The 21,689-nt window shown below is 46.6% G+C and overlaps 2 protein-coding genes across 3 annotated transcripts; both read right to left on the bottom strand.

The window, feature by feature from the left end:
• Nucleotides 1-1,355: 1,355 nt before the first annotated feature.
• LOC120894637 (major facilitator superfamily domain-containing protein 6) lies at nt 1,356-7,778 on the bottom strand. The gene is made up of 10 exons (XM_040297353.1): nt 6,865-7,778; nt 6,522-6,785; nt 6,219-6,455; nt 6,012-6,147; nt 5,598-5,933; nt 5,365-5,526; nt 4,932-5,298; nt 4,776-4,859; nt 4,508-4,716; nt 1,356-4,429 (listed from the first exon to the last, which is right to left on the bottom strand). Exons 1-10 carry the CDS (start codon nt 7,014-7,016, stop codon nt 4,208-4,210), a joined length of 2,169 nt encoding a protein of 722 aa, XP_040153287.1. The 5' UTR covers nt 7,017-7,778; the 3' UTR covers nt 1,356-4,207.
• A 414-nt stretch (nt 7,779-8,192) lies between these two features.
• Nucleotides 8,193-17,800, bottom strand: LOC120895794 (monocarboxylate transporter 3). Of its 2 annotated transcripts, none has more exons than XM_040299441.1 (6): nt 17,629-17,800; nt 16,403-16,671; nt 10,606-12,211; nt 10,360-10,539; nt 10,156-10,281; nt 8,193-10,069 (listed from the first exon to the last, which is right to left on the bottom strand). In XM_040299441.1, the coding sequence occupies exons 3-6, from the start codon at nt 12,209-12,211 to the stop codon at nt 9,918-9,920; spliced, it is 2,064 nt and encodes a 687-aa protein (XP_040155375.1). In that variant the 5' UTR covers nt 16,403-16,671; nt 17,629-17,800; the 3' UTR covers nt 8,193-9,917. The 2 variants fall into 2 exon arrangements, with proteins under 2 accessions (XP_040155375.1, XP_040155376.1); XM_040299442.1 differs by having other exon boundaries at nt 17,598-17,800.
• Nucleotides 17,801-21,689: the final 3,889 nt, after the last annotated feature.

The following is a 21,689-nucleotide window of genomic DNA, read 5'->3' on the forward strand; positions in this document are numbered from 1 at the left end:
AATCGCGCAAGCGATACAGGCAAAACTCCATGTAAAGAAAAAAAGAAAACTTATTTGGTTTCTTGTTGTTTTCGATTCCACCATGAGCCGAAACCATTATTTTATCGAAAAAAAACCCGGCAGTTTTATAATAAAAAAGCAGTGATTGTTCAAAATTAACAAAAATAATTAATTTATCCTAGAAACATAGCAATCCCACTGTTTATTTTGGACGCGTAGTCTACGCCAGCTGTCCATAGTAGGCAGAGATCCAAACAGTGGCCGTGTGTAGCAAAACAGTGTTTTGTGTGGAAAATAGAATTGAATAATCCAAAACATTTCACGGTTTTATACAATAACAAGTATCGGCTGAAGCAGTAGTCGTGAAAAACTGGAAAATACCGTGAAATACCGTGAAAATAGTGTCATTTATAACACATTTCCGCGATTTCAAAGCGGGCATTCCTGACAAGCAGTTTAGTTTCGAAACTGACGAGCAGAGGGCGCTCGCTCGGTGTTGAAATTAAATTCCCAGGTGAGATTTTTGTTTTCATTATTACACTTCCTTGGTTTAATTTCTTTCTTATTACACTTCTTCGGGGCGATCCCGTGGTACTGTCGTCAACTAATATGTCTTAACAACATGTCCTTCATAGGTTCAATCCTAATTTCGAGACCCTCTCCCCAAAGGACCGTCTATCCGGCTGCGTGGTACTGACTAATGTCTCTAAAGCCTGTGCAGGCCGGAACGACCATGTTCAGGTCGTTACGTTAAACAGTAAACGTTAAACAGGGGAATCCAAAATACGGCCCGCGGACCTTCTACTTTTCAAAGACTCAAACTCAAACGACAACTATAAAAAGCTGCAGGAGACCAGTTTGGAGATCCCTGCAGTAGAAGAACAAGAAAGCCAATATCCAAAGGAGATCAGGAGAAATTCAGTACAAATCAGATCAACTTACCATGTTATCAAGCCTAGTGGCACCTCAGTCAGGTAGCTTCAATATAAGAATTCACTAATATTTCTTAACTAAAAAGCTCCAACGCTCTAGACGTATACAAATAGAGCTTCTGAATACACTAATATATCATGTATTCAAAAATTATCATCAAATCGTGTCGTTAAATACAGTTACGTATTTCTCAAAACGAATTTATTACAAAACTCTGATACAACCTTACAATACAGCCTTAACGCAATGTTGAATGCACCGGATCGATTGGGAATTTGGAAGATCGATTGGGTTTTAGGAAAAACGATTAGGTAACGATTTGTGTTTGTTGCTGTCCTTAAATAAGGAAAAGGACATAGACACTACTTTCGGATGGATGTCTTAAATTCTATAATTTCCAACGCAACAAACACCACCTTGCGTTACGTTTTTAACGTTTTGTCTTTATTTGCCCATGATTGGTGAGTTTGCGTACGCAGTTAGAGATATCTTTACAGCATAATTTCTTTAGCGGTGCTTTTCTTACAATACTCATGTACGTGTAAATGTGTGTCTGTGCGTATGTGTGTATGTGTGTGTGGGGATGTGTCTTTCGGTGAGTCGCTCTTACACGTGCTCGCTTTCTCTGTGCTGTACATCGATCATGGGCATCGGATGTATTGGAACGGCAAATTTGTTTGCCCTGTTTGATTGTTTAATATCAGTGATAATAGTTGATCGGTATTAGTATTATTATTATTATTATTAATATTATTTGGGTTTGTTTTCTTTTGTTTTAGTGGTATATTCAGGTTGATCGTTTACGGTTAGGTCACGAAAACATCTACAAGGATACGATTAGACTTCAAACAGTAGAGTGATCAATATAGCAGTGTGTAACGAGAAAAACCGATTCTTATGAAATAAATAACACGTGATTTAGTTCGCATAATACTTTTCAAGCGTTAAACAGTAGCACCGTTCTATCCGGTGGTAACACAGTAACTAATACATTTCGCAATGCGTTACGATCCTTGTAACGCTAACAGAAAGATAGTACGTTTAAAGGGTGTGCATTCAGATTTTGTCGAGTCGAGTCTTCCACGGACCAAATTCTCACCATAAGTGCAATAGTTTCACAATAATCATAGTGTGTGTGTGTTTGTATATATATGTATATTTTGTTTGCTTCTCCAGCTCTATACGTAGTAAATACTCTCTGTAAGATGGCGCACGATCGAATGCACACCCATTCCCATTTGTATTTGTGTTTGTATGAGTGCGCGTGTGTATCACTACAGGTACACCGGTTGCATTCTTCGAGCTAGCAAAAAACAAAACCATCCATAGTGCCATCTCCCGTCCGGCGTAAGTTAATATGCTGCTGGTTTAAATATACTTCTCTCAATAAAAATACCATCCACGTGTAAGGTTTTTGGAAACTGATATGCGCACTGATGTCTCGCTAGAGATAATAAAGCTTTTGCGTGTGTTGTTTACGTTCGTCGTAAAAATTGCCACTTTGATACCATCTTGTTGTTTTATACTACATATATCAGATTGTTCCTGTGCCAGTTATCCTGTTTCTCGTCTGTACCGTTTGCAGAGGGCCTGGGGTAGAATTTGCTTTGCAAACTTATCAGCTACTCGCCAAAATTAAAATTCCCTAAACCGAATACACAGTTAAGCTTCCGCGAGGGTATGCAAATGAGATTCGAACATTCGTTGTGCCATGGTATGGTTTTGGTAGTATTTCGTAATTTTTGTTTTCGATTCTTTTGGATTCGTTTCATGTTGTATTTAAGGTGTGTGCATATCTATTTTTTTCGTTTGAAAAAAAAAGAAGAAAATTATTTGCTAAAGAACTGCTCCAAACTGGTGTATCGAGTCTGTAGATTATTTAATACTATGTTTTTCCTCATTGCTCCTGTTGATCGTTTAAAGACTGTTATTTTTTTCCACTCCATTCGTACACTTACGCCTCTCACCCATTACAGAGATGCAACGGACAGCTTAGTCAGCACACTTACACAAAAAACACACCAACAGACGTGACGGGAAGTCGTGAATCCCCTGTGAGGGAGACAGAGAGCGCAATACAACCACATCTAATAGTTAAGTTTGTAGCACATTTCCTGCTATCGTTACTATTCTGACATGTGAACTCTAGAATTTGATTTGTTCCTAAATTCAGGAACACACTAGACTACACTAGACTAGACCTTGTTCAACAGTTGTTTCAGGGTGTTCGAGGGCTTTCCCAGAGATTTTAACACGTGATTTTACCTGTCATTTGCTGCCATGAGTAACGCGTTACTTCACACGTTTTCCACCGGTAGATGTCGCTTCGCTCACTCACATCAATGCTAAGATACTACATATGTCCCGCTTACTTAAGGTATAATTAAACAGACTCACCATGTCCACCTGCACAAACGCCTCAATCAGAGATGTGCGGTGAAAGATAGATTAATAGATAGATAGTATTAATAGCATTCCTAAAGTTTGCTCCAATTTGCTACTACGCTGCTGAATACAATCGAATGTTGCTTTTTGAGGGGGGGAGGAGGCGATGCTGCACGTAGAAAGCAACAGATCAACTGCAGCAGCTCGGATGTACTAATAAATTGAGTGCTATAGCACTACAAGAATTGCCCGATACAGAGTGGCGGGAAAACGATCCAGGAAAATGGAAAGCATGCGGTAGGATGTCTTTTCTTTTCGCTTATCGGGTGGGATCTTAAACAGAGTGTTATTTGTAACGGGTACAGTGATTCTTTTGCATTTGCTGACGTCTAAGAATAGGTTACTAACAACCACAGTCCCGAGACAATGGTTGTGTAGCTTATCATGTCACACATCCGCTTACACCGTGCACACGCCTTACCATCATAGCACATCAAAGTAATAGTTTAGTTGTAGTTAGTAGCTAGTCGCCGTCGTCGTCCTTGTCGCCGTCGGCGGTTTTTGGGCCGGAATGGCTGAATGGCGCTTTGCTTGAGCACATGTACATGGGTTTCGAGACTCTGGTTCGCTCAATATCTTAAGAGTGAGAGAGATATAGGTAGAGACCGATAGGGGAATACACATTCGCTTCACATTCGCAGAGTGTTGCTGTTGTAGACATCCATTTGTGTTGTTTTTATCATCGCCCGCAAGTACTTGTATCTACTACCGGATTCAGTCGTTCGAACGTTCTGTCGCGTTTTACGGTGTAATAATTCGATCGTATCGACCACACCAGCCACGCAGCCGCCGGTGTGCGGTCTTTGTCGTGTGTAAAGCGTTACACTTTTTAGTACTGATTTCCACCATACGCATTACCCTGTGGAGCACCGAACGGATTCTTGGGGGCACCGCCGGGCACATCCAGTGCACCACCAGTCGTCTGATAGGTGCCATAGCCATTGTCAACGTTCTGCTGACCAATCTCGTTGAGCCGCGTGCTCGAGAGGGCACGCGGTATGGGATTGCTCGGGACACCGTGCGGAGCCAGATGAGCCGTCTCTTCTGCCACCTTTAGTTCAAGGAGGGAAAAGTAACGGAGAGTTAAATCACATCAATTTACTATCGAACCTGCGGTGTGCTATCTAACCTGATGAGGATCCTCCGTGGTAGGAATTTCCGAGATGAAACCTTCATCCTTGCGGTAGAAGTTGATGAACACGAAGGCGGCCAGCACGAGAATACAGATCACACCGTAACCACGGAAGGTGGCCGTTGTGCCGAAGTAGGTGACAAACATACCGCCAATAACGGCACCGCAGCCTCTACCCAGCCCATGATGCAGTCCCTGCAGTACTCCTGAAACGATGCACGGTTAGTGTCCTGCCCGCTTCCCGTACACTGCCATCGCGACTTACCTTGTGCTGAAGATCGTAGGTGTTGTGGGGTGTTGTGCGCGATGTAGGAGCAGCAGGCAGCCCATACGGCAGCATGAGTGATGCCTTAAATATCAAAGAAGTGTCATCGTTATGAAGCCCTTTTTTCAGTAAAAAATACTGTACAGTTCTACATACCTTGCATAAACTCGAACGGCAGCACCCACCACGGGTTCTTCAGGTAGGAGATGTACAGGAAGCGAAGAATGTTACCGACCAGCCCAAGGCACAGCACCTTCACGTGTCCGATCTGGGTGATCAGTCGGAAGCTGAAGAAGTAGGCAAAGATTTCCGAGATGTGGTTGATGACGGATGCAACGCCGAACAGCGTCGGTGAGCCACCGTAGTCCTGCAGATGCCAGAACAGGAAAGTAAAGATGAGCCCGATGCCGAAGCCCATGAACCACGCCACGAACAGGAACGAGGCACACTTGAGATTCTTGAACTGCTTCAGCACCGTGACCCATTCCGGCATTTCGCGTGTAGTTTGGGCGAACATTTTCGTCTGGTAATGAGAGAGGAGGGGAGTCGTTAGACAAGGAGCTTTGCTCTACAGACGACCACGACATACCTGCGCTCCAAGTGCTGCTGGTGGTGGTGCAGCACTGGCCATCCCTGTACCGGTGGCTGCCAGTGAAGGCAACTGCAATTGCTGTGCCAACTGTGCCTGCATCTGCTCTTCGTGGGTTAACTCTTGGGGTACCTTCTCCACCTGGACGGGTTCTTGTGGTTCCTGGAAAACGAATGGAAGCAATGGGATGAGTAATGCTGTGACAGGCACTTGTACCACCTGCATCGACGTACCGAGTAGTCATACTTGAACTGAATCTGTGTAGCGGAAATCAGTGCCGCACCCATCAGCACGGAGAATGTCGCGAAGCAGATGGTGTAGTTCTTTTCCTGCTTTTCCGGCCCGCAAGGATGGTCGGGGAAGGCGGTCGAGTGATCTAGCGCAATGCCGACGAAAAACATTGCCAAACCCCAGCCGAGCGAACCGAACATTCGCTGATGCCCGTACCGGTCGGCGTCTTCGCCGAGGATCGTAATGACGGCCGAATCTGCAAGCGTGATTGCCGGTGCGCTAAAGAACTCACCAATGATGACGAGCAGCAGCAGCAGAAAGAAGGCTTTTTGAATGTCCTGGAAGAAGGAAAGGCGTTAAGTTATGGCCAGCTAGTTTGTTGTTCACCATCTGCTGATGGCAGATCTTGGCAGTACCGCTGTACGATAAACGATCGAGGAAAACAATGGCGAGACCCAATCGCGGTGCAGCTTCTCGTTGAAGTTGTTCGCGTAGCTTACGTCGAGCGGTGATACACCGGCCGCTGCCACGGGACGTGCCGCACGTTCCACCCTAAAGGCATCAAAAGGATATAGTGTAAGGGGCAACGTTCCACATGGCAGACGTCACTGGTTGAAACGCACCTGGTAAAGGAACTGCCACTATCGGTCGCATACTTGCCGAAGCTCAGCTCCTCCAGCATGCTCTCGTCGATGGAGCGCTTCAGGATGCGCGGAACCTGGGGCGTGCGGAGCTCGAAATCGGTGGCATTCTTGCGCTCGATACAGCTCGTGGCCGGTGGTTGAATGAAGCCGAGGGGCAGCGTAAAGATGATCCACGCGGCAAGCGAGGCCAGCAGCAACATTTTGCCCTTTTTACAGCTGCAGAAAGAGGGAACTTTTCAGTCGCAAACATGCTCCTCCCCTCGCTGTGCAACGTGTGCTTACCGATCCGCGTAACTGCCCCAGAACGGTGCCGACAGGAACTCGACGAACGGGCGCGTACCGATCAGCAGCCCACACTGGCCCGGGTTCATGCCCATCTGCTTGAAGTACACTCCCATCAGCGGAAACAGTGAGCCAAACGCGGAGTAGAAGAAGAAGTAAAACGTCTTCACGGGCAGCAGCTCCTGGTCGACGGAACCGAACAGCATCTCCAGTATGTCCGACTTGCCCCGGATCTTGTGTGTCGATTCCTTCGCCTGCGGGTAGCTATAGAAACGAGAAATACGGGATGCACCTGCTTAGATGGAGTTTCGTTGTACTACGAAAGGACTTAGGGCAGACGTACAGTGTTGGGTCCACCTCGCCCATGGCCTCCGGGTCAACCATCGGCCGGGCGACACCCTGCGTACGCATCGGGATCTCTTGCTGGGGCTGCTGCTCCTCGTACCCATTACCACCGCCATACCCTCCACCGTAGTCGTTCGAAAAGGGTTGCATGGTTGTGTTGTTTTGTCACTCGATGAGGGCAATCAATAATTTATTCCACGTTGGAAATCAACCTTGGACCACCACCAAATTCAGCACGAACCCACGGGATTTGGTTGTTTTTGTTTGTTCGCTTCGCGAGAGAGAGAGGGCACGCTGGCTCCTGCTGCTGTGCCCACAACGGATTAAAGCCCACACCTACCGGACCGAACTTTCCACAAGGGCATCGATTTCTTTTCCCGTTCCGAACCGTTCATTCATTTACATGAATGACATAACGTAAGTGAAAACTGACACCGAGCTCCGTCCGTCCGACCTGAGACCTGGTTCAAGTGGGGTTTTACTTTGCTGTGCCACCCCTCTCGCTAGAGCTAGTTTTGCTATAAGCAGGACCGCGTAGGGAACAGTGAAGTATCCAGCTTTGCACTTTCGATCCTGATGAATGGCCTCGTGAACGCTGGTTTTGGCGAGAGCACACACTACCAGTAAGATTACACACACATATACACTCACACGTACACTCTATACCCGATATGCAATCGAGAATACGGGAAATCTTAAACTATGCTTCAAAGGATATACTCCTTTTTGAAGTGAAAAACAACCACCAAAAAGATCAGACGCACACACGAGCCCTTAAAATCCTGCCCACAATACGGCGGAGGCACACCAATTTTTCCGCAACGCTCACGACAGCAACCACCACGACGACGAAGGCGACGGGACCACAGCTCTATGGTTGGCGAGAGATGCCAGAGATAATCGATATCTTGCAAGAAAACAGTACGAGCAAAGCTTGCTCCGTACCGAGGACCGAGAGACGGTGGCTCCGTTACGCGGCGAGCCTGCGCACAATGGTGCGGGTCCGTGCTGTGCGTGAAATTCCGTCACACGCGGAAGCTTTTGGGCTTACGCGCTCGTGTGTGTGTGTGTATGACAAACGCCTGCTAGGACGGGGGTTTGTATCGACCGTTACATTCTGTGGAGCGTTAATCGACGAACAGAAAGTAGATTTTGAAACTCCCGATGTCCCATTAATATGGTGCAATCCAAACGAAATGGTTACGGTCGTGGCGGAAATCGTTTTGATAACGGGAACGTGGTTGCATCATTTCTTTCGTTGGTTCATTTCGTCACAGGGTTCTTTCATTTCGTAGACGAAAAAGGCTCACACAGAAGGCAGGAACATAAAATGTACAAATTCCAGACAATTCTTATTTATTTCAATCTTAACGGTACGCGTTGTATTGCTTAAAAGCTACTGCTATGTGTGTGGTGGTTGGATGTAAGAATGGATGTTACTGATGTTGGCTTTAATAATCTTCCTAGGCTTGGTGGGGCGGGAAGAACTAACAGTCGTCCCCCGGTGCACACCGTACAGGAGGAGGCGACTGTATCTTATAGAAATTGGAAACGTAAGAACGGTGTTGATGTGTTTTGTTGTGGGGCTGCGGGTCGCACACGATCGAACCCCACCCCGTCCGTCCGTGTGATGTCTGCGGATTATATCAACAACATATTATAAAGATAGCTCATATGTATATGCTGATATCACAGATAATTTATTCACGTATTGGGGTGCTATTGACTTCCAACTTGCTGTTGGGGGATTGGCTTGGCTTTGCTGTACACGTGTGTACGCACATACACACACCCTGGCTTTCACGGCCGGAAGACGGAGAAGGGCAGACACTTTATTGCACAGGGAATTCCGAAACACAAGAAGGAGGTGTGAAGAAGTCCGTTAATGAGGTGTGTAAAATTACAAATTCAAATAATAATTAATGGGTTCCGTTTTCTCTAGACGGCGTCTGCAGTGAAACAGCATCTCGGCATCGGGGCTTGACAGTGGTTTTCAGTTGTATGGCAAAGGTAGGAACTACGGCTGCTATTTGTCTAACGTTTTCTTTTTGTTCTATTGTAGAGTGAAACCGTGTGGTTTTATTTTTGTTTGAGTGTGTGTGTGTGTACTCTTGCACTTTTGGGATCGGTTGCTGGAGCCAATTTGTTTGTGTTTGTTCCTATTGTATGTGTGTTTAGCAAATGGTTTTAGTGTACTTTTTAACACCCTCGCGCTCTCTCTGTCTCTCTCTGTATTTGCGGTCACACTTAATGCTGACCGTTGGTCAGTCTCCGTAAACGTACAACATTGTGGAACTGCATTTAATTTCTATAACAAAAAGCGTTACATCCATAAAGGCCTGTGTGTATGTATATATGTAATAGCCTTAAATATGCAAACAAAAGCGAATTGGATCGTTGTGTTCGTAGCTGTTAATGTTATCATGTTTAAAAACCTTAAAAAATGACAAGTAAATGGGGATGAATGTTGGCTCAACACAGTACACTCGTTAACTCGTTAACTAAAGCTATTACTATCGTTAAGCTTATTTGCTTGGAAGCACGTACAGTATTGCAAATTTAGTTCCTGCTTATTCCACTAGCTGGCGTTTGATGATGTGTTCTAGCGTAAGCTTTAAGCTCCTGTGCGGAAACGATCCTTTCCATCGTTCGCAACATCGCTTTAGAACCGCACCGGGTGTAAGCAAATGATCATCGGCAACTTCCGGGCCCAGATTTAGCAATATGCTATTGGATGAGCAAATCATTCAAACACTACCTTACTACTACTACTACTACTAGCTTACTTAATTCAGTTGCTTCCGACCCGGGGTGGCCATGATTGTTGACTGTGTCAACAGTAAGAGCCGTATGTGAGAGCCTATCAATGATAAATAGCACCGAATTGCGTTCCTTACAGAGCCCTACCATCGGTAGCATTGTCGCATGATGACATCATCGTGTACGGTTGGCGATATCTTGCTTCCTCGATATCGTACATTAAACCAACACCGGCTCCTTCATTAAAACCCTCCGGCTCGGAAGTGTTCACTGTCTAGTTGGCAGCAGTGTTTACACCTTCTGTGAGTCTTTTTTAGCAGCGCGTTGCTTTTCCCATCGATTGACAAAGGCTAGCGGGTAGCAGAGAACGGCCGAGAGCGTAATTAGTGCACCGGAAATGTAGAACGACGCATCATAGGTACCGGTCATCTCGGTAAAGTATCCTGCAAGAGGGAGTATAGAGAGCATCGTGTTTAGTTGCGGGAACGTATCACAGGAACCGTGTATGTACTGAAGGGCCAATACTAACCAGCAATCGGTGCACCAAGGAAAGCGGCGATACCCTGGAACAGGCACAGTATACCGAAGGCGTTGGTCAGTTTTTCCAGTCCCATCAGGTCGACGACCAGAATTGAACGGAGTGCCGAGAAGCATGCTGCAAGATAGGAAGTGTAGTGTAGGTAATGTTAGTTCGTTAGTTGAGGAAGTTCAATGCTGGGATATGAATACGTACCGATGGCAAGTCCGAAAATGGCTGCATACGTAAACTGATAGACCTCGGTAATATACATGCCACTCATCATGGTCGCTATTCCTCCGAGCGTGATCGCTACGTTGTTCAGGTGCAGTGCGTTAATGTTCTTGAATGACGTCAACACTCCACAAACCACCCTAGCAATCGTGTTGGAAATGCCTGTACAATGGAAGCAGGTCATTAATGTCTGGAAAGGATGCTAACATGAAGACGTCCAATACTCACCAATAGCCGATACAATGAACGTCGACACTTCATCCGCCATACCACCGGCCACCGCCCGTTGCTTGACGTACAGGAACGGCACGAAGAAGCCCATCATCGTGAGGAACCCGCTGAACGCTAGCATCATGAACGAGATGGACTTCAGCAGCGACATGTCCAGCATAGTGACCAGCGTGCGGCGGACCGCCTCCGGGCACACCATGCACTGTTCCGTCTCCGTCTCCTCCACGTCGGCCTGGGTAGGCAACCGGGTGACGGACATGTGGTAGCCGAGCGATGTCTGCGACTTGTACTGGGGAATGCGTGCCAGCGATCCGGTGAAGAAGATATCATCACGATACATTGGACGTGCGCCATCGTTCAGGGTGCGCCTAGAGCCGTGTCTTGAGCTGGCCGGTTCGTTGGGCCGTCTGCCCGACACGGTGTGTCGGCGACCGGCCGCCGTCGTAATGGTGACAGACTGTTGCTCTGGCGCGGCCAGCAGCGTGCCATTCTCCGTCTCCTCCTCGTCCGCCTCACCGACTGGATTGAGCTCGTGGTGTGCCGTCGGGTAGCCGTGCGCATGGATCGTATCGTCCGGAGTCATCTGCCCGGCGAGCCGCTTCTGGATCTTTTCCAGCTTCTTCGTAGTGCTCTGAAGGTTGTGGCTCACCAGCTGGCCCGAGGTGTGCGACGGACGACGATCGAGGTTGTGCCCACTGCCCTGACGGAAGATCTCGGCCGCCGTCGGGTACTGGTAGTTCGGGTTCGCTCCCATCCACGTGTTGTGTGAGCTGTTCGGCATCGAGTACGCGTACCGGCCCTCGGGCAGCGGGCGCGTGTAGACGACCGGCAGACCCTCGCCCAGCAGAATGCCCTTGTCGGCCGGTGTGTCTGCCGCCTTGGTGGCCGTCACCTCGGTCGGTTGGATCGGGCGGAAGATGGCACCGCAAGCAATGCACAGCAGTATGATGGCGGCCTGTGCTACCAGCGCACTGCGCCAGCCGAGCGACTCGATCAGCATCGCGTTGACGGGCGAGAAGATGAACGTACCGACGCCCGAACCGCACAGCGCAATGCCCGTCGCCACGGCACGCCACTTCTCGAAGTAGTACCCGACGGTAATGACCGACGGGACGTAGATGAAGCAAAAGCCCACCCCGCCAATGAAACCGAACGTCACGTACAGGAACACGATACTGGTCGCGTACTGGGAAACGAAGAAGCCGACGGCGGCCACCACCGAACCGATGATGGTGACGATCCGGAATCCCCAACGGTTAGCAAGCGCACTGACGAACGGACCGGTCAGCAGGTAGAACCCGCTCAGCAGCGAGCTGACCAGTGCCACTTCGGCCTCGCTTACGCCAAACTCGTCGCGGATTGGGCCCAGGAAGCTGCCGACGTTCATCACAATACCGTCGACGATCACGTTGCAGAAGAAGGATGCAACCATCACCAGCCAGCCCCAGCCACCGTCCGGCGGTACGATCAGCGTCGTGGTGGGTGGATCCTCCTTTGCTTTCTCCGTGTCGCCGTTACCGTTACCGTTGGCGAGCAGCTTGCCCGTGGCGCCATTCTCCGCCTCCGGTTTGGTCGTCAGCTCGATCGAGTTCTGGGGCGGCATCTGTAGAGAGGGAAGAAAGTAGGGCACAATCAGTAGGGAATAGTAATTAATTAGCATGTTTCATCGTTTGTTTCATTTAAAACTTGTGTAAAACGATGAAACTGTGTAAAAATCATTTTTAGTACAATTTTAGTACAAGTCAGTGTTTCTCAAATCAAAATACCATTTATAGTTAGCCGAATGTGACAGAATCGCCGTATGACATCTTGTTATGCTTTTCAATCAATTTTGTAGTGATTTCACTCCCTCCTAAAAACCTATCCAGCCCCTTATCTCGCCAGATGTATTAGATGAATCATATCAGATCGGTTTCAAAACTTAGAGCCCAAACGTCACGTGTGCAAAAACCCAACCAACCATCGAACATCCACTTCCTCGAAGTTTGGTTGCTCGTTCATGACTAATCGAAACCTGCTGGCACCGGTGGGGTGGGTTTGTCCGCCCTATTGCGTTCCAGTCCTCTTAAATCACCCCCCCCCCCCCCAAAACTCGTGATCGTTCGGTTAGCCCACACAATTCCGGTGCGCCATAAATTCGACCGTTTCACGTGACGGTGTTATTTCGCGTGAGACAAACAACATTGATTGGTATCTGAAGATGGGGTTGCTTTTACGTAGTCCGTGCGATATAACCCATACACGAACCGTGCAAGCGCGCAGAGTATTGAAGTACCAGGAAAGGCTGGAACGTAACCCACCAACCAGGCCATCGACTGTTCGTGTGCATGTGTGTGAGTGTGTGTTCAATCGTTCAAATTCGGTAACGTTTCGGCAAACACGTTTTTGGTCATCCCCTTTCCCCATTCCACCAGCGCCAGACCGTAGAAGGTGGTACACAGCATGGCTGTACATACATTTTTTTTATCTTATCGTCCAATGCGGCGCTGCTCGAGCCAAAGAAACGCACATGCTACATGCGGTAGCCATGTCTGGGGAAGGCGCGAGGATGGGATGAAGGGTGGAAGTTCCTTAATATATATAATTTTAAAGATAAAAAAACCTCGAACCCCACCTGCCCGGTGTACGGCGAAGGGGTTGCAGCACTGTGAACTTTATTTGCCCCGGTGTGTAGCAGCGCGGTCGTGGCGCGCTAGCAGTGGCGGTTTTGCGCCGTTAAATGGCGTCACACGGAAGTCGTGCGTAACCGATATGCCAAGCGGCTACCGGTATCGTTTTGTCCTCTGTTTCGGTGGAAGACGCCACCAATGAGTAGCCATCTAAGACGAAGCAGTTGGATCTTGAGATGATCTTCCACGTGACTGTTGGGCGATCATCAAACATTCTGCTAATGAATGCCATTTAGGAGCCGCTGAGAGAAGAATGGCAATGGTGAATTTTCAAATGCGCGAATAATGGTTGGTATTGGATGGTCAAAGATGGATGAATATGCAAATCCAGCCGCAACCAGACTGTTCAGTTTTTTTTTGATCAACCGAGTCGACAGATGCATTGCAGGTCGCCCGCTGGGGGCTTTCCTTGCGACCATGAAGATCTTGTTGCTCTTGAGGCAACGATCGTAGCAAAATTTCCAAAGAAATAAGGTCGAAGCTGCAACTTTCAACCACTGCAAAGCAATTCGTCATCGTACCAAAAAGAATATATACAACTTTTTACACTGTCGGTGTACGCTTTTGAAGGTAGCAAACAATGAAATGAAAGAGTTACAAGAGTTGCAGCACTTAAAAAAAATGGCGCTCGGCTGACTCCGCAGCCGGACATTCGGGTTTGCCAAATATGGTTAGCACATGTTCAGTTTTTGGTCCACGCCTTTTTCCTTAAAAAAGCAGACAAACACGTACATGCCATGACGGTCTGCCGTTCGGCAGACGTTGTGTGGGTGCGATCGTTGAGGCCAGCAAAGCAGAAACTGTGGAAGGAACGAACTGTACAGGTTCGACGTTCTGGGTCGATAGATTCGCGCGTAGCAAAGATTTTGGTTGTCGCTCGCGAGAAGAACACGATCGTATGATGCACACCCACGTGAAGCTTACCGGTCGAAAAAGCACCAAACAAGCACCAGTAAACACCGCCCCAAGGGACCATGAACAGTTTGGGGAGCGTACCGTTTTCACCGTACCATTAGCAGCACAGTTTGATACGATTTTTTTAACGAACCTTCCGGTCGCTTTTAATTCGACACGATCACTAACGATCAACCGTGGGCAGCCAAGTATGGCGCAGTGCCAGGGAGGTGGCAATGTGGGTAACGAGGCTTGTTTTGGCTGGCGTTGGTGAAGTGGAACCGAGAGGGATGGAGCAGTACGAGAAAGCACAGTGGCACAGTGTTTGCCACTGACCAAGCCCTTTTCCCAAAAATGCTGCAAACATGCTATGCACGTAAGCGCCGAAGTAAAGCAGCGTTCGATCGACGCTGGATGACGATCGTTCGTGGACCGAACCAACACCATCCAGCAAACGGTTACCGAACGATTGTGCGAATTACACACGTTTGGAGCCGTGGAGGACTTGTTCGACCACTTTTCTACCACGCCGCGCAACAAACCTCTTCAGACGGTTGTTATTTCGTGCGGCATAGACGGCCGTCTCAAAGTCAAGGTCATACCTTTGGGGGCCATGCACGGGCGCCGTATGTACAACATAAGAAAGCTTTGCAGCAGGTGGAATGTGGTTGTACTACACCGTACAAAGTAGCGATGGAGCTCGGCTAGGCGCAGTGTAGGTCATCGGCACTCCGCACTCCGGCCGATCGCACGAGGAATTAGACGAGAAGGATAAGATCGGCACAACCGATTGTGCCGAGTTTAGCAACGGAACCGGTCCCAGAAGGTTGCTAGTCCGACGAAGTTATTAATGAGGAACGCTTAACCAGCGGACGCATCTCAGCGATTGCTGGCGTGCTGAAAAGTGGAGCGTGGAGCGACGAACCCCGATGAGGGACCTGTTTGGGGTTAAAGTAGGGAAGTGGTAAACCCACCCCACGAGGATCGACGTTTTCTAATCCATTCAGTCGGGCCTATGCGAAGGATTGCAGGTGAGCTTTCTGGAATGTGTCAGACGAAGATTAATCATCAATGTACAAACATCAATATCCAAGCGTTAGCGTTGCACTAAATGTAGCAAAATTTCGATCACGCTCATGATTACTGCAGCCAAAAAGAAGGGGGAATGCGGGATATGCGTGCAGGGCCAAACACATCATTATCTGGGACCGTTTTTTTAAACATCATTTCATGCCGTTTATCCGTAGCGCTTATCTTCCCAATATATATATCGATGCCGAGACGGAAAACGTGCCTGGTAGCACTACCGCTCGCACTGGTCGGTGGCCTCCTGACCCCTGGTGTGATACGGGCAGCACAGATGTAATCGCCAGCACCCCCCCAGTGAAGGGAAAGTGAACTTCACGGTCTAGGTCTCGCGTGTGCCGGGGGAAGGCGCCAGCCACTCGGTGTCCCAGAAGGCCAGCCGAAGGTGTAGTGTGTGCTGCACGCGAGGGAACTATTATTCAAGACCGTTTCGCCAATTGTGGCGCGGGTGGCGATTTTCCGCCGCTTCTACCTCTCGTCGATCAAGAAAGAGAAGCATCGTGGGAGCCGGAGCAGTTCGTACAGCGGTCATCCCAATTGTAAAAAGCTCGTCTATGATTTCAACCCCTTAGCTGGCACGAACTGGGTAAGGCAGCGTGCAGTTCGCATGTTCAAAGATTTAACTAGAATATGACAAAACCCGTTCAAAAGCGTTCCAAAATGTCTTAGACGGTTTCCAAGTACACGGGACTTTGTACAGCTGCTTACGCTCTACAAATTTTGAGCGTTTTGCGTCATCCAATGTGTCTTCGTTGTTCTTTTCTCTCTTTGCTTTTGTGGCAAACAAGAACGCGAGCTCAAACAGAACCAGATGACACTTTTTGGATGATAAAGTGCGCCCAAGTTGGGTTATGCTACAACGAATGTACCGCTCACAATGCGCCCCATTGTACACAGTGACTAGTGACTGTTTGATTCACAATTTTGAGGTTTTTTTTTGTACATTAAAACTCTGCTCTCTGTTTCATGGTTGTGCAAAGATCCATGTCTAGACACAGCACAACGCGTCTTCAATTAGGCACGAGATCGATCGAACGCACGTGGTTCGCACAAATCGTGCACTATGCGCGCGCCGTTGGTCCAACTTGTAAAATCTACACCCCCCTTTTTCGTCGAACAACAACATATGGCATCCCGAAACTTACCACACTGCTGTATCAGCGGAATCCAGCGCCAGGTCGTCGCGCAGTTCGTACGCGAAGAGTGTGTGGCGCGTACGCGCGTTTTTGTTTTTCGGTATCGTTTCTTTTCGTCGTATTGATCGGACTCGCCGAAGTCGTCGAACTTTCTGGAGGTTGAACTTTCGCTTTAATAAAAAAATCGACACTGTCACCAGAAACCGAAAAGGTGATTGCGTAGGCTTTCCGATCAATCGACGCGGCACTGTAATTAGCGCGGATCGGTGGTCAGATCACTGTGGGATAGGAAAATATGTATGACGTTGAAATACATTCAGGTGCTGAAGATCGTTCAAGATGTTTTTTAGAACAAAACTAAAGAAACAATTCCTAAAAAAATAGTCACTAACGATCGTTGTCTAAACTATCAACATTACTGGTTGGCTCGTTAGCGCCAGCCAGTTTTTGTTCAAGCGGAAGTTGATGTACTGTTAACCTCCTCAAAACACGTTCTGAGCCGAGGTTTCTACGCTCGATTTTGTTTTCGACATGATTACGCTGCACGAATCGTGGTGACGATTTATGTGCTCCGTACTACACTGATGACACCAACACTAGTACCTTTTTTAAATAAATTAGTTTTATACACGCGGCCAAATGGTATAAATTGAACATTTTAAACAAACTAAAAAAGAACGGTAAACCAAATATTTGTTTGGGTAACATATCATAACTCATCCTAAAACGCACTGCACTGGTGTTCTCCCTTTCTTTTGACAAAAAAGATTGATTCGTTTAACTGATAAGCCCTCGGCCCCAAACCGGAAGACCACGAAACGCGCCGTTCAAGTACGATAAGTTGAAAGTAAATTTGTTCTTTTTAAATTTTAAATTTATACACAACCAAAACCAGACATTTGAGAAAGAGAGAGAGAGAGAGAGAGCCCGCCCAAAACCACTTCCACTTCATCACATCCAACCGCGCCCCGAACGTTCGGAATTTTAATGTTCGTTCACTCTCTTTTTGCCCCAAAATAAAAGGGGCTCACACGATCACGCACACGAGGCACAGAATACTGTTTTTAATGTTGCCACAGGGGCTCGCGTGGTGGATGAAACTCATTCACACTGTGTAAAACAACTCTCGCTTTGATGTTCATTGGCACACTACTTAATGGTTTATTTTTGTATTAAATTTTGGAAAAAAAACAATAACACGCACAGAAACAAGAGCACTATAAACATATTATTACCGCTGGGTGACTGTGAAACCGCGTGATCACGATCGCGACGTGCCGACGACCCAAAACTACCGAAAGCTCTGAAACAATTGCGTGACGCGCGCGCGCGTGGCAAAAGCGGCGCTAAAAGACGTGTGTTGCCTCGCTGGCGGCCAAAACCGAAGTGTGGGCTCGGCGTGATCGGCCAGTTCTAAACTGCCACAGATTAACTGAATTCCACGGACATTCGTTCGGGGTGCGAGAGCATACGTGCCCACACACACATGCACGCCAGCGCAGAAGTCGTTGTTGATTGGGTGCCGTTGCGGTTGAGCATATCCATCCACCACCGTGTGGTTTGATAGTAAGCGTGTTGCCCCGATGGGGAGGCTTCTTGCGAATGTGCGATATGTATGTTTAATTAATGTGCAATTTTACATGCTGTTTTCGTTTTCGTTTCTACGGATCTGCTTCTTCTTCTTCTTCGTCTTCTTCTTCTGTGGTTTAGCGATGATTACGATCGGTGTTTATTTGAGAGTCGGTTTTTCTTTTTCTGTTGTTGCTGATCTTTTTTGTTGTGCATCTTTGGAACGGTTGGAGGAAGGGAGTACATTGAACAGTAACACATTTGTATTGAATTTATAAAATATTGATTCACTCGTTAAAGATTCGTTCAAACTCTTTAACGTATCGTTGCAGGGTTTCCCGCTTCATTGGAAACAGTTGGTCAATTTTATCGAGCACCTCTTATTTTTCTTCTTTGCCACAACAACCGTTGTCGGTCACGGCCTGCCTGTCTGTACCACTAATGGGATTGACTTTTAGTGACAGTTACCATAGGCATAGTCGGTGCTACGTATGGGAGCACGGTCCATTCGATGACGACTGTATCATCTCATGATACGATCGAGAATCTCATGGTGCTATTTTCCAATGAGTTTATTCATGAATCGGAAAAATATATTAAAAATCGTTGAATTTTATGATACGTACATGATTTTTGGAGTGTTGCAATCAGTCCTGCAAAATGTCATGAGAATCATGTAATAATCACCACCGAAAATACTGAACATATCCGTAGTAGCTTGATTTTCTTTGCTGATACTCATTGAAAGTGTGTCATGACATGGCGAACACGATATGCGAGTGCTTGAGTCAACCGCGATACTTTAACTCACAAGCGTAGCTTAATGCCTTTTTGTGGCTGTGAATAGTGCTACCAAATGCCACTATTTTAGCCACCAACACTCATGACTGAAACTAAGCTCACGTACACAACTGTGATGATCAGAGGAGAGACTCAAACAGTTGGCGGATCAATCACATGCTTGGTGACATTTTGTTTAGCACCCAACCCTTGGTCACTCACTTGGTCACGACATTTTGTGACGGTGATAATCACGACATTCTTGTAATATACTTGGCGTGTGGTCCCAAGCTACAAAATCAGCATTCATTTTCGCTCTGACTGCTTTGATGGTCTGTCGGGTCAAACAGAGCGAGAAAACATGCTCATTTTGTTGTTTGGAACCACTCGCAAGCACCGCATATTTCTCATGAGTATCGTGATAATCACCGACACAAAATGTCACAAGGGTTGGTTGCACAAAATGTCTCCAAGCATGTGATGGTCGCAGCAACTGTTTGAGTCTTACATCTGATCCTCACAGTAGAGCTCGTGACGATGACATTATTTTGTTTCAGTCGGAATTTGTCATGTCAGTGACATTTTGCAGAACTGATCACATTTAAAAAAGGCATGACAGAGCGATTGATCATACGTTGGTTGCTAAAATATCACCAAGCATGTATTGGTCACACCAACTGTTTGAGCATCAACTCTGATTATCGCTATTGAGTACGTGACGCTGATTTTGTTTCAGTTAGAAATGTTTATGAGAGTGACAGTGACATTTTGTAGCACTGGTTGCAAAGCAAACTGTCAAATAATGACTCTGGATAGTCGACGTCTTAAAATGAGAAATTAAGCCTCTAAATATGGGAGTTGCAATCATCGGTTTGAACGAACGTAAGAGGATACTCCCTTTCTCGCCAAAATAGAAGAAGAAACTGTCAAATACAAAAATACCTACAATAGATTGAAAACCCCTGTAATATATATGATGGACTGGTTATTAAACAGAATTTCTTTGGCTTATTTATTAACGAGTGTAACAAATTAATAGCAATTGCATACCCATAAATTAATCACCATAAAACGACTAATCTACCGTTCTTCCCCCACACGCACAATTATTCACCCAAAACCCAATAAACTCCCGAAATTATGTACCATCAACCTATAAACCATTTAAGTAGGGGTGCAAATTGTGGGTTGCAAAACTGTTTACATCGTGGGCAGTAGTGGCGCGTCTTTTTGTAGCCAAATTTTAGAGGCAGGCACCCAAGAACGCTGGTCCGAACGTGCCGCAACGGCGGGCAACGGCGTCTCCGCTTGCAGCACGGACCCGGCGACCTTAGAGGAATGCGAACCGGTCGCGGAGCCGTTTGGAAACTGCAACCCAAGTAAACAAGAAACAGGCATACAGAGGAAAGCGGGGTGGAAAATAAATGAACGAATAGGACGCGTTTTGATGGCAAAAGTGAAGAACAGATTGGTAGAACGGCAAAAGATCGCACGGATGTGTGCGAAACGACGGTGCGTGTGTGTGTGTGTGCGAATGGCAAGCAAAGTGAAGCGAGAATGTTACAAGACCTGTTGTCAATATGCTCATGCTTCGACTTCCTCCATACGGGAATGCCGGAGGATGTTTGTAAGAAGATGCGTGCTTTGAATGGAATAAATTGAGCGCCACAGTTCCTGGAAAAAGGGAAAAGGGCACAGAGCTGGTGGTGGTCGTGGTGAAATAGAACGAAGAAAAGAAAACTGCAAAAGAATGCCAACGAAAAGCGAAACGAACGTAGGAGAGACAACGACAACATCAACAAAAAATAACAAGTATCTCAAGAAGATATAAGCGATAACAAAAAGCTTTAGCGAAAACGCATTCCCGCACCAACACGGATGATCATAACACAGAGAAGAGATGAGCGGAGAGAAATCGACACGAACAAAATGCTACACCTATAGGTTCGGTTGCGGTTGCGACTCTTTCGTTCTTTGCGCTGTTGAGCGACTAACCAACTTGTTGCGTTCATTCAATATTCTTGTTGCGTAAGGTTCCACACATTCGATTGTTGCGTGTTTTGTATTTCATGTTTCACACATTATAAACGCATTTTTTGCTCTGCTCTTTTCTTCTAGATTAATTATAGTATATTCGTTTCGTTTTTATTTCTTTTGTTACGTTCTATTGTTTTCTTTCTATTGATTTTTGTAACTGTGTTATCTTCTTATCTATTAGTATGTTTTTTGTTGTTCTCTTCCACAAATGATTAACAAATTTTATGTTTTATTTTTATTACCAAAACGTTTTACTTTTTTGTGTGCTGATACTGATTGACAGTTCTTTTACCACATAAGCATGACTAAAATTTGTCAAAAAATGCAGATTAAAATGAAAATGTCTGCAAAGAAAGAGAACTATATCTAACATTCTCCATTTTCAACAAAACCTGTGCCGAAAACCCCTGCACAACTTGTCGGAATGTGTCATCGTTTTTTGCTTCTTTTGAATAGCTTAAAAGAACACATTTATCCTTCCGGAAAACGTGGCGAACAAAGCAAAACAAAACCCCTCATATAATCTTTCCCAGCAGGAGATCTGCCGGGGCGCCTAGATCCGTCATTCATACGTATCTTGTGCAAATTGTGTTGTTTTTTTCGCCCTCTTTGCTCTTGCACTCTTGTATTGTGCTCTTGCCTGTTCCCAAAAAAAAAATCATGATCCCTTTTTTTGTTACGACGATGTTAGATCCGCCACCCCGAATACAATACCCGGAATCGGAACTCATCTATTTTGGGCAAGTGTTCCCTTTTTAGGTTTATTTTTTCGTTCTCTGCTTCTTTCTCCCTCGCCACCATTGCTTTGTGCTGGCGTTCTTATGGAAAAGTACTCGGATACATTCCGATACGGCAGGATCGCCCGATCGTCCGCTGGCGGTGGTAAACGAAGTCTTAAACAAAATTCGAT

Source organism: Anopheles arabiensis, chromosome 2 (genome assembly GCF_016920715.1).
Source record: "Anopheles arabiensis isolate DONGOLA chromosome 2, AaraD3, whole genome shotgun sequence".
In the NCBI taxonomy this organism is placed as follows: Eukaryota; Metazoa; Arthropoda; class Insecta; order Diptera; family Culicidae; genus Anopheles; species Anopheles arabiensis.

Bases quoted from the DNA above. Each gene is read 5' to 3' on its own strand.
- LOC120894637 (XM_040297353.1), bottom strand. From the start codon at position 7,016: ATGCAACCCTTTTCGAACGACTACGGTGGAGGGTATGGCGGTGGTAAT. The intron at 6,456-6,521 runs GTAAGCACACGT...CTCTTTCTGCAG, and splicing joins TGGGGCAGTTACGCGGATCG to CTGTAAAAAGGGCAAAATGT. The intron at 4,717-4,775 runs GTAAGTCGCGAT...GCATCGTTTCAG, and splicing joins CCTACGATCTTCAGCACAAG to GAGTACTGCAGGGACTGCAT.
- LOC120895794 (XM_040299441.1), bottom strand. From the start codon at position 12,211: ATGCCGCCCCAGAACTCGATCGAGCTGACGACCAAACCGGAGGCGGAG. The intron at 10,540-10,605 runs GTGAGTATTGGA...TCCATTGTACAG, and splicing joins GTTCATTGTATCGGCTATTG to GCATTTCCAACACGATTGCT. The intron at 10,282-10,359 runs GTACGTATTCAT...CCTATCTTGCAG, and splicing joins CATTTTCGGACTTGCCATCG to CATGCTTCTCGGCACTCCGT.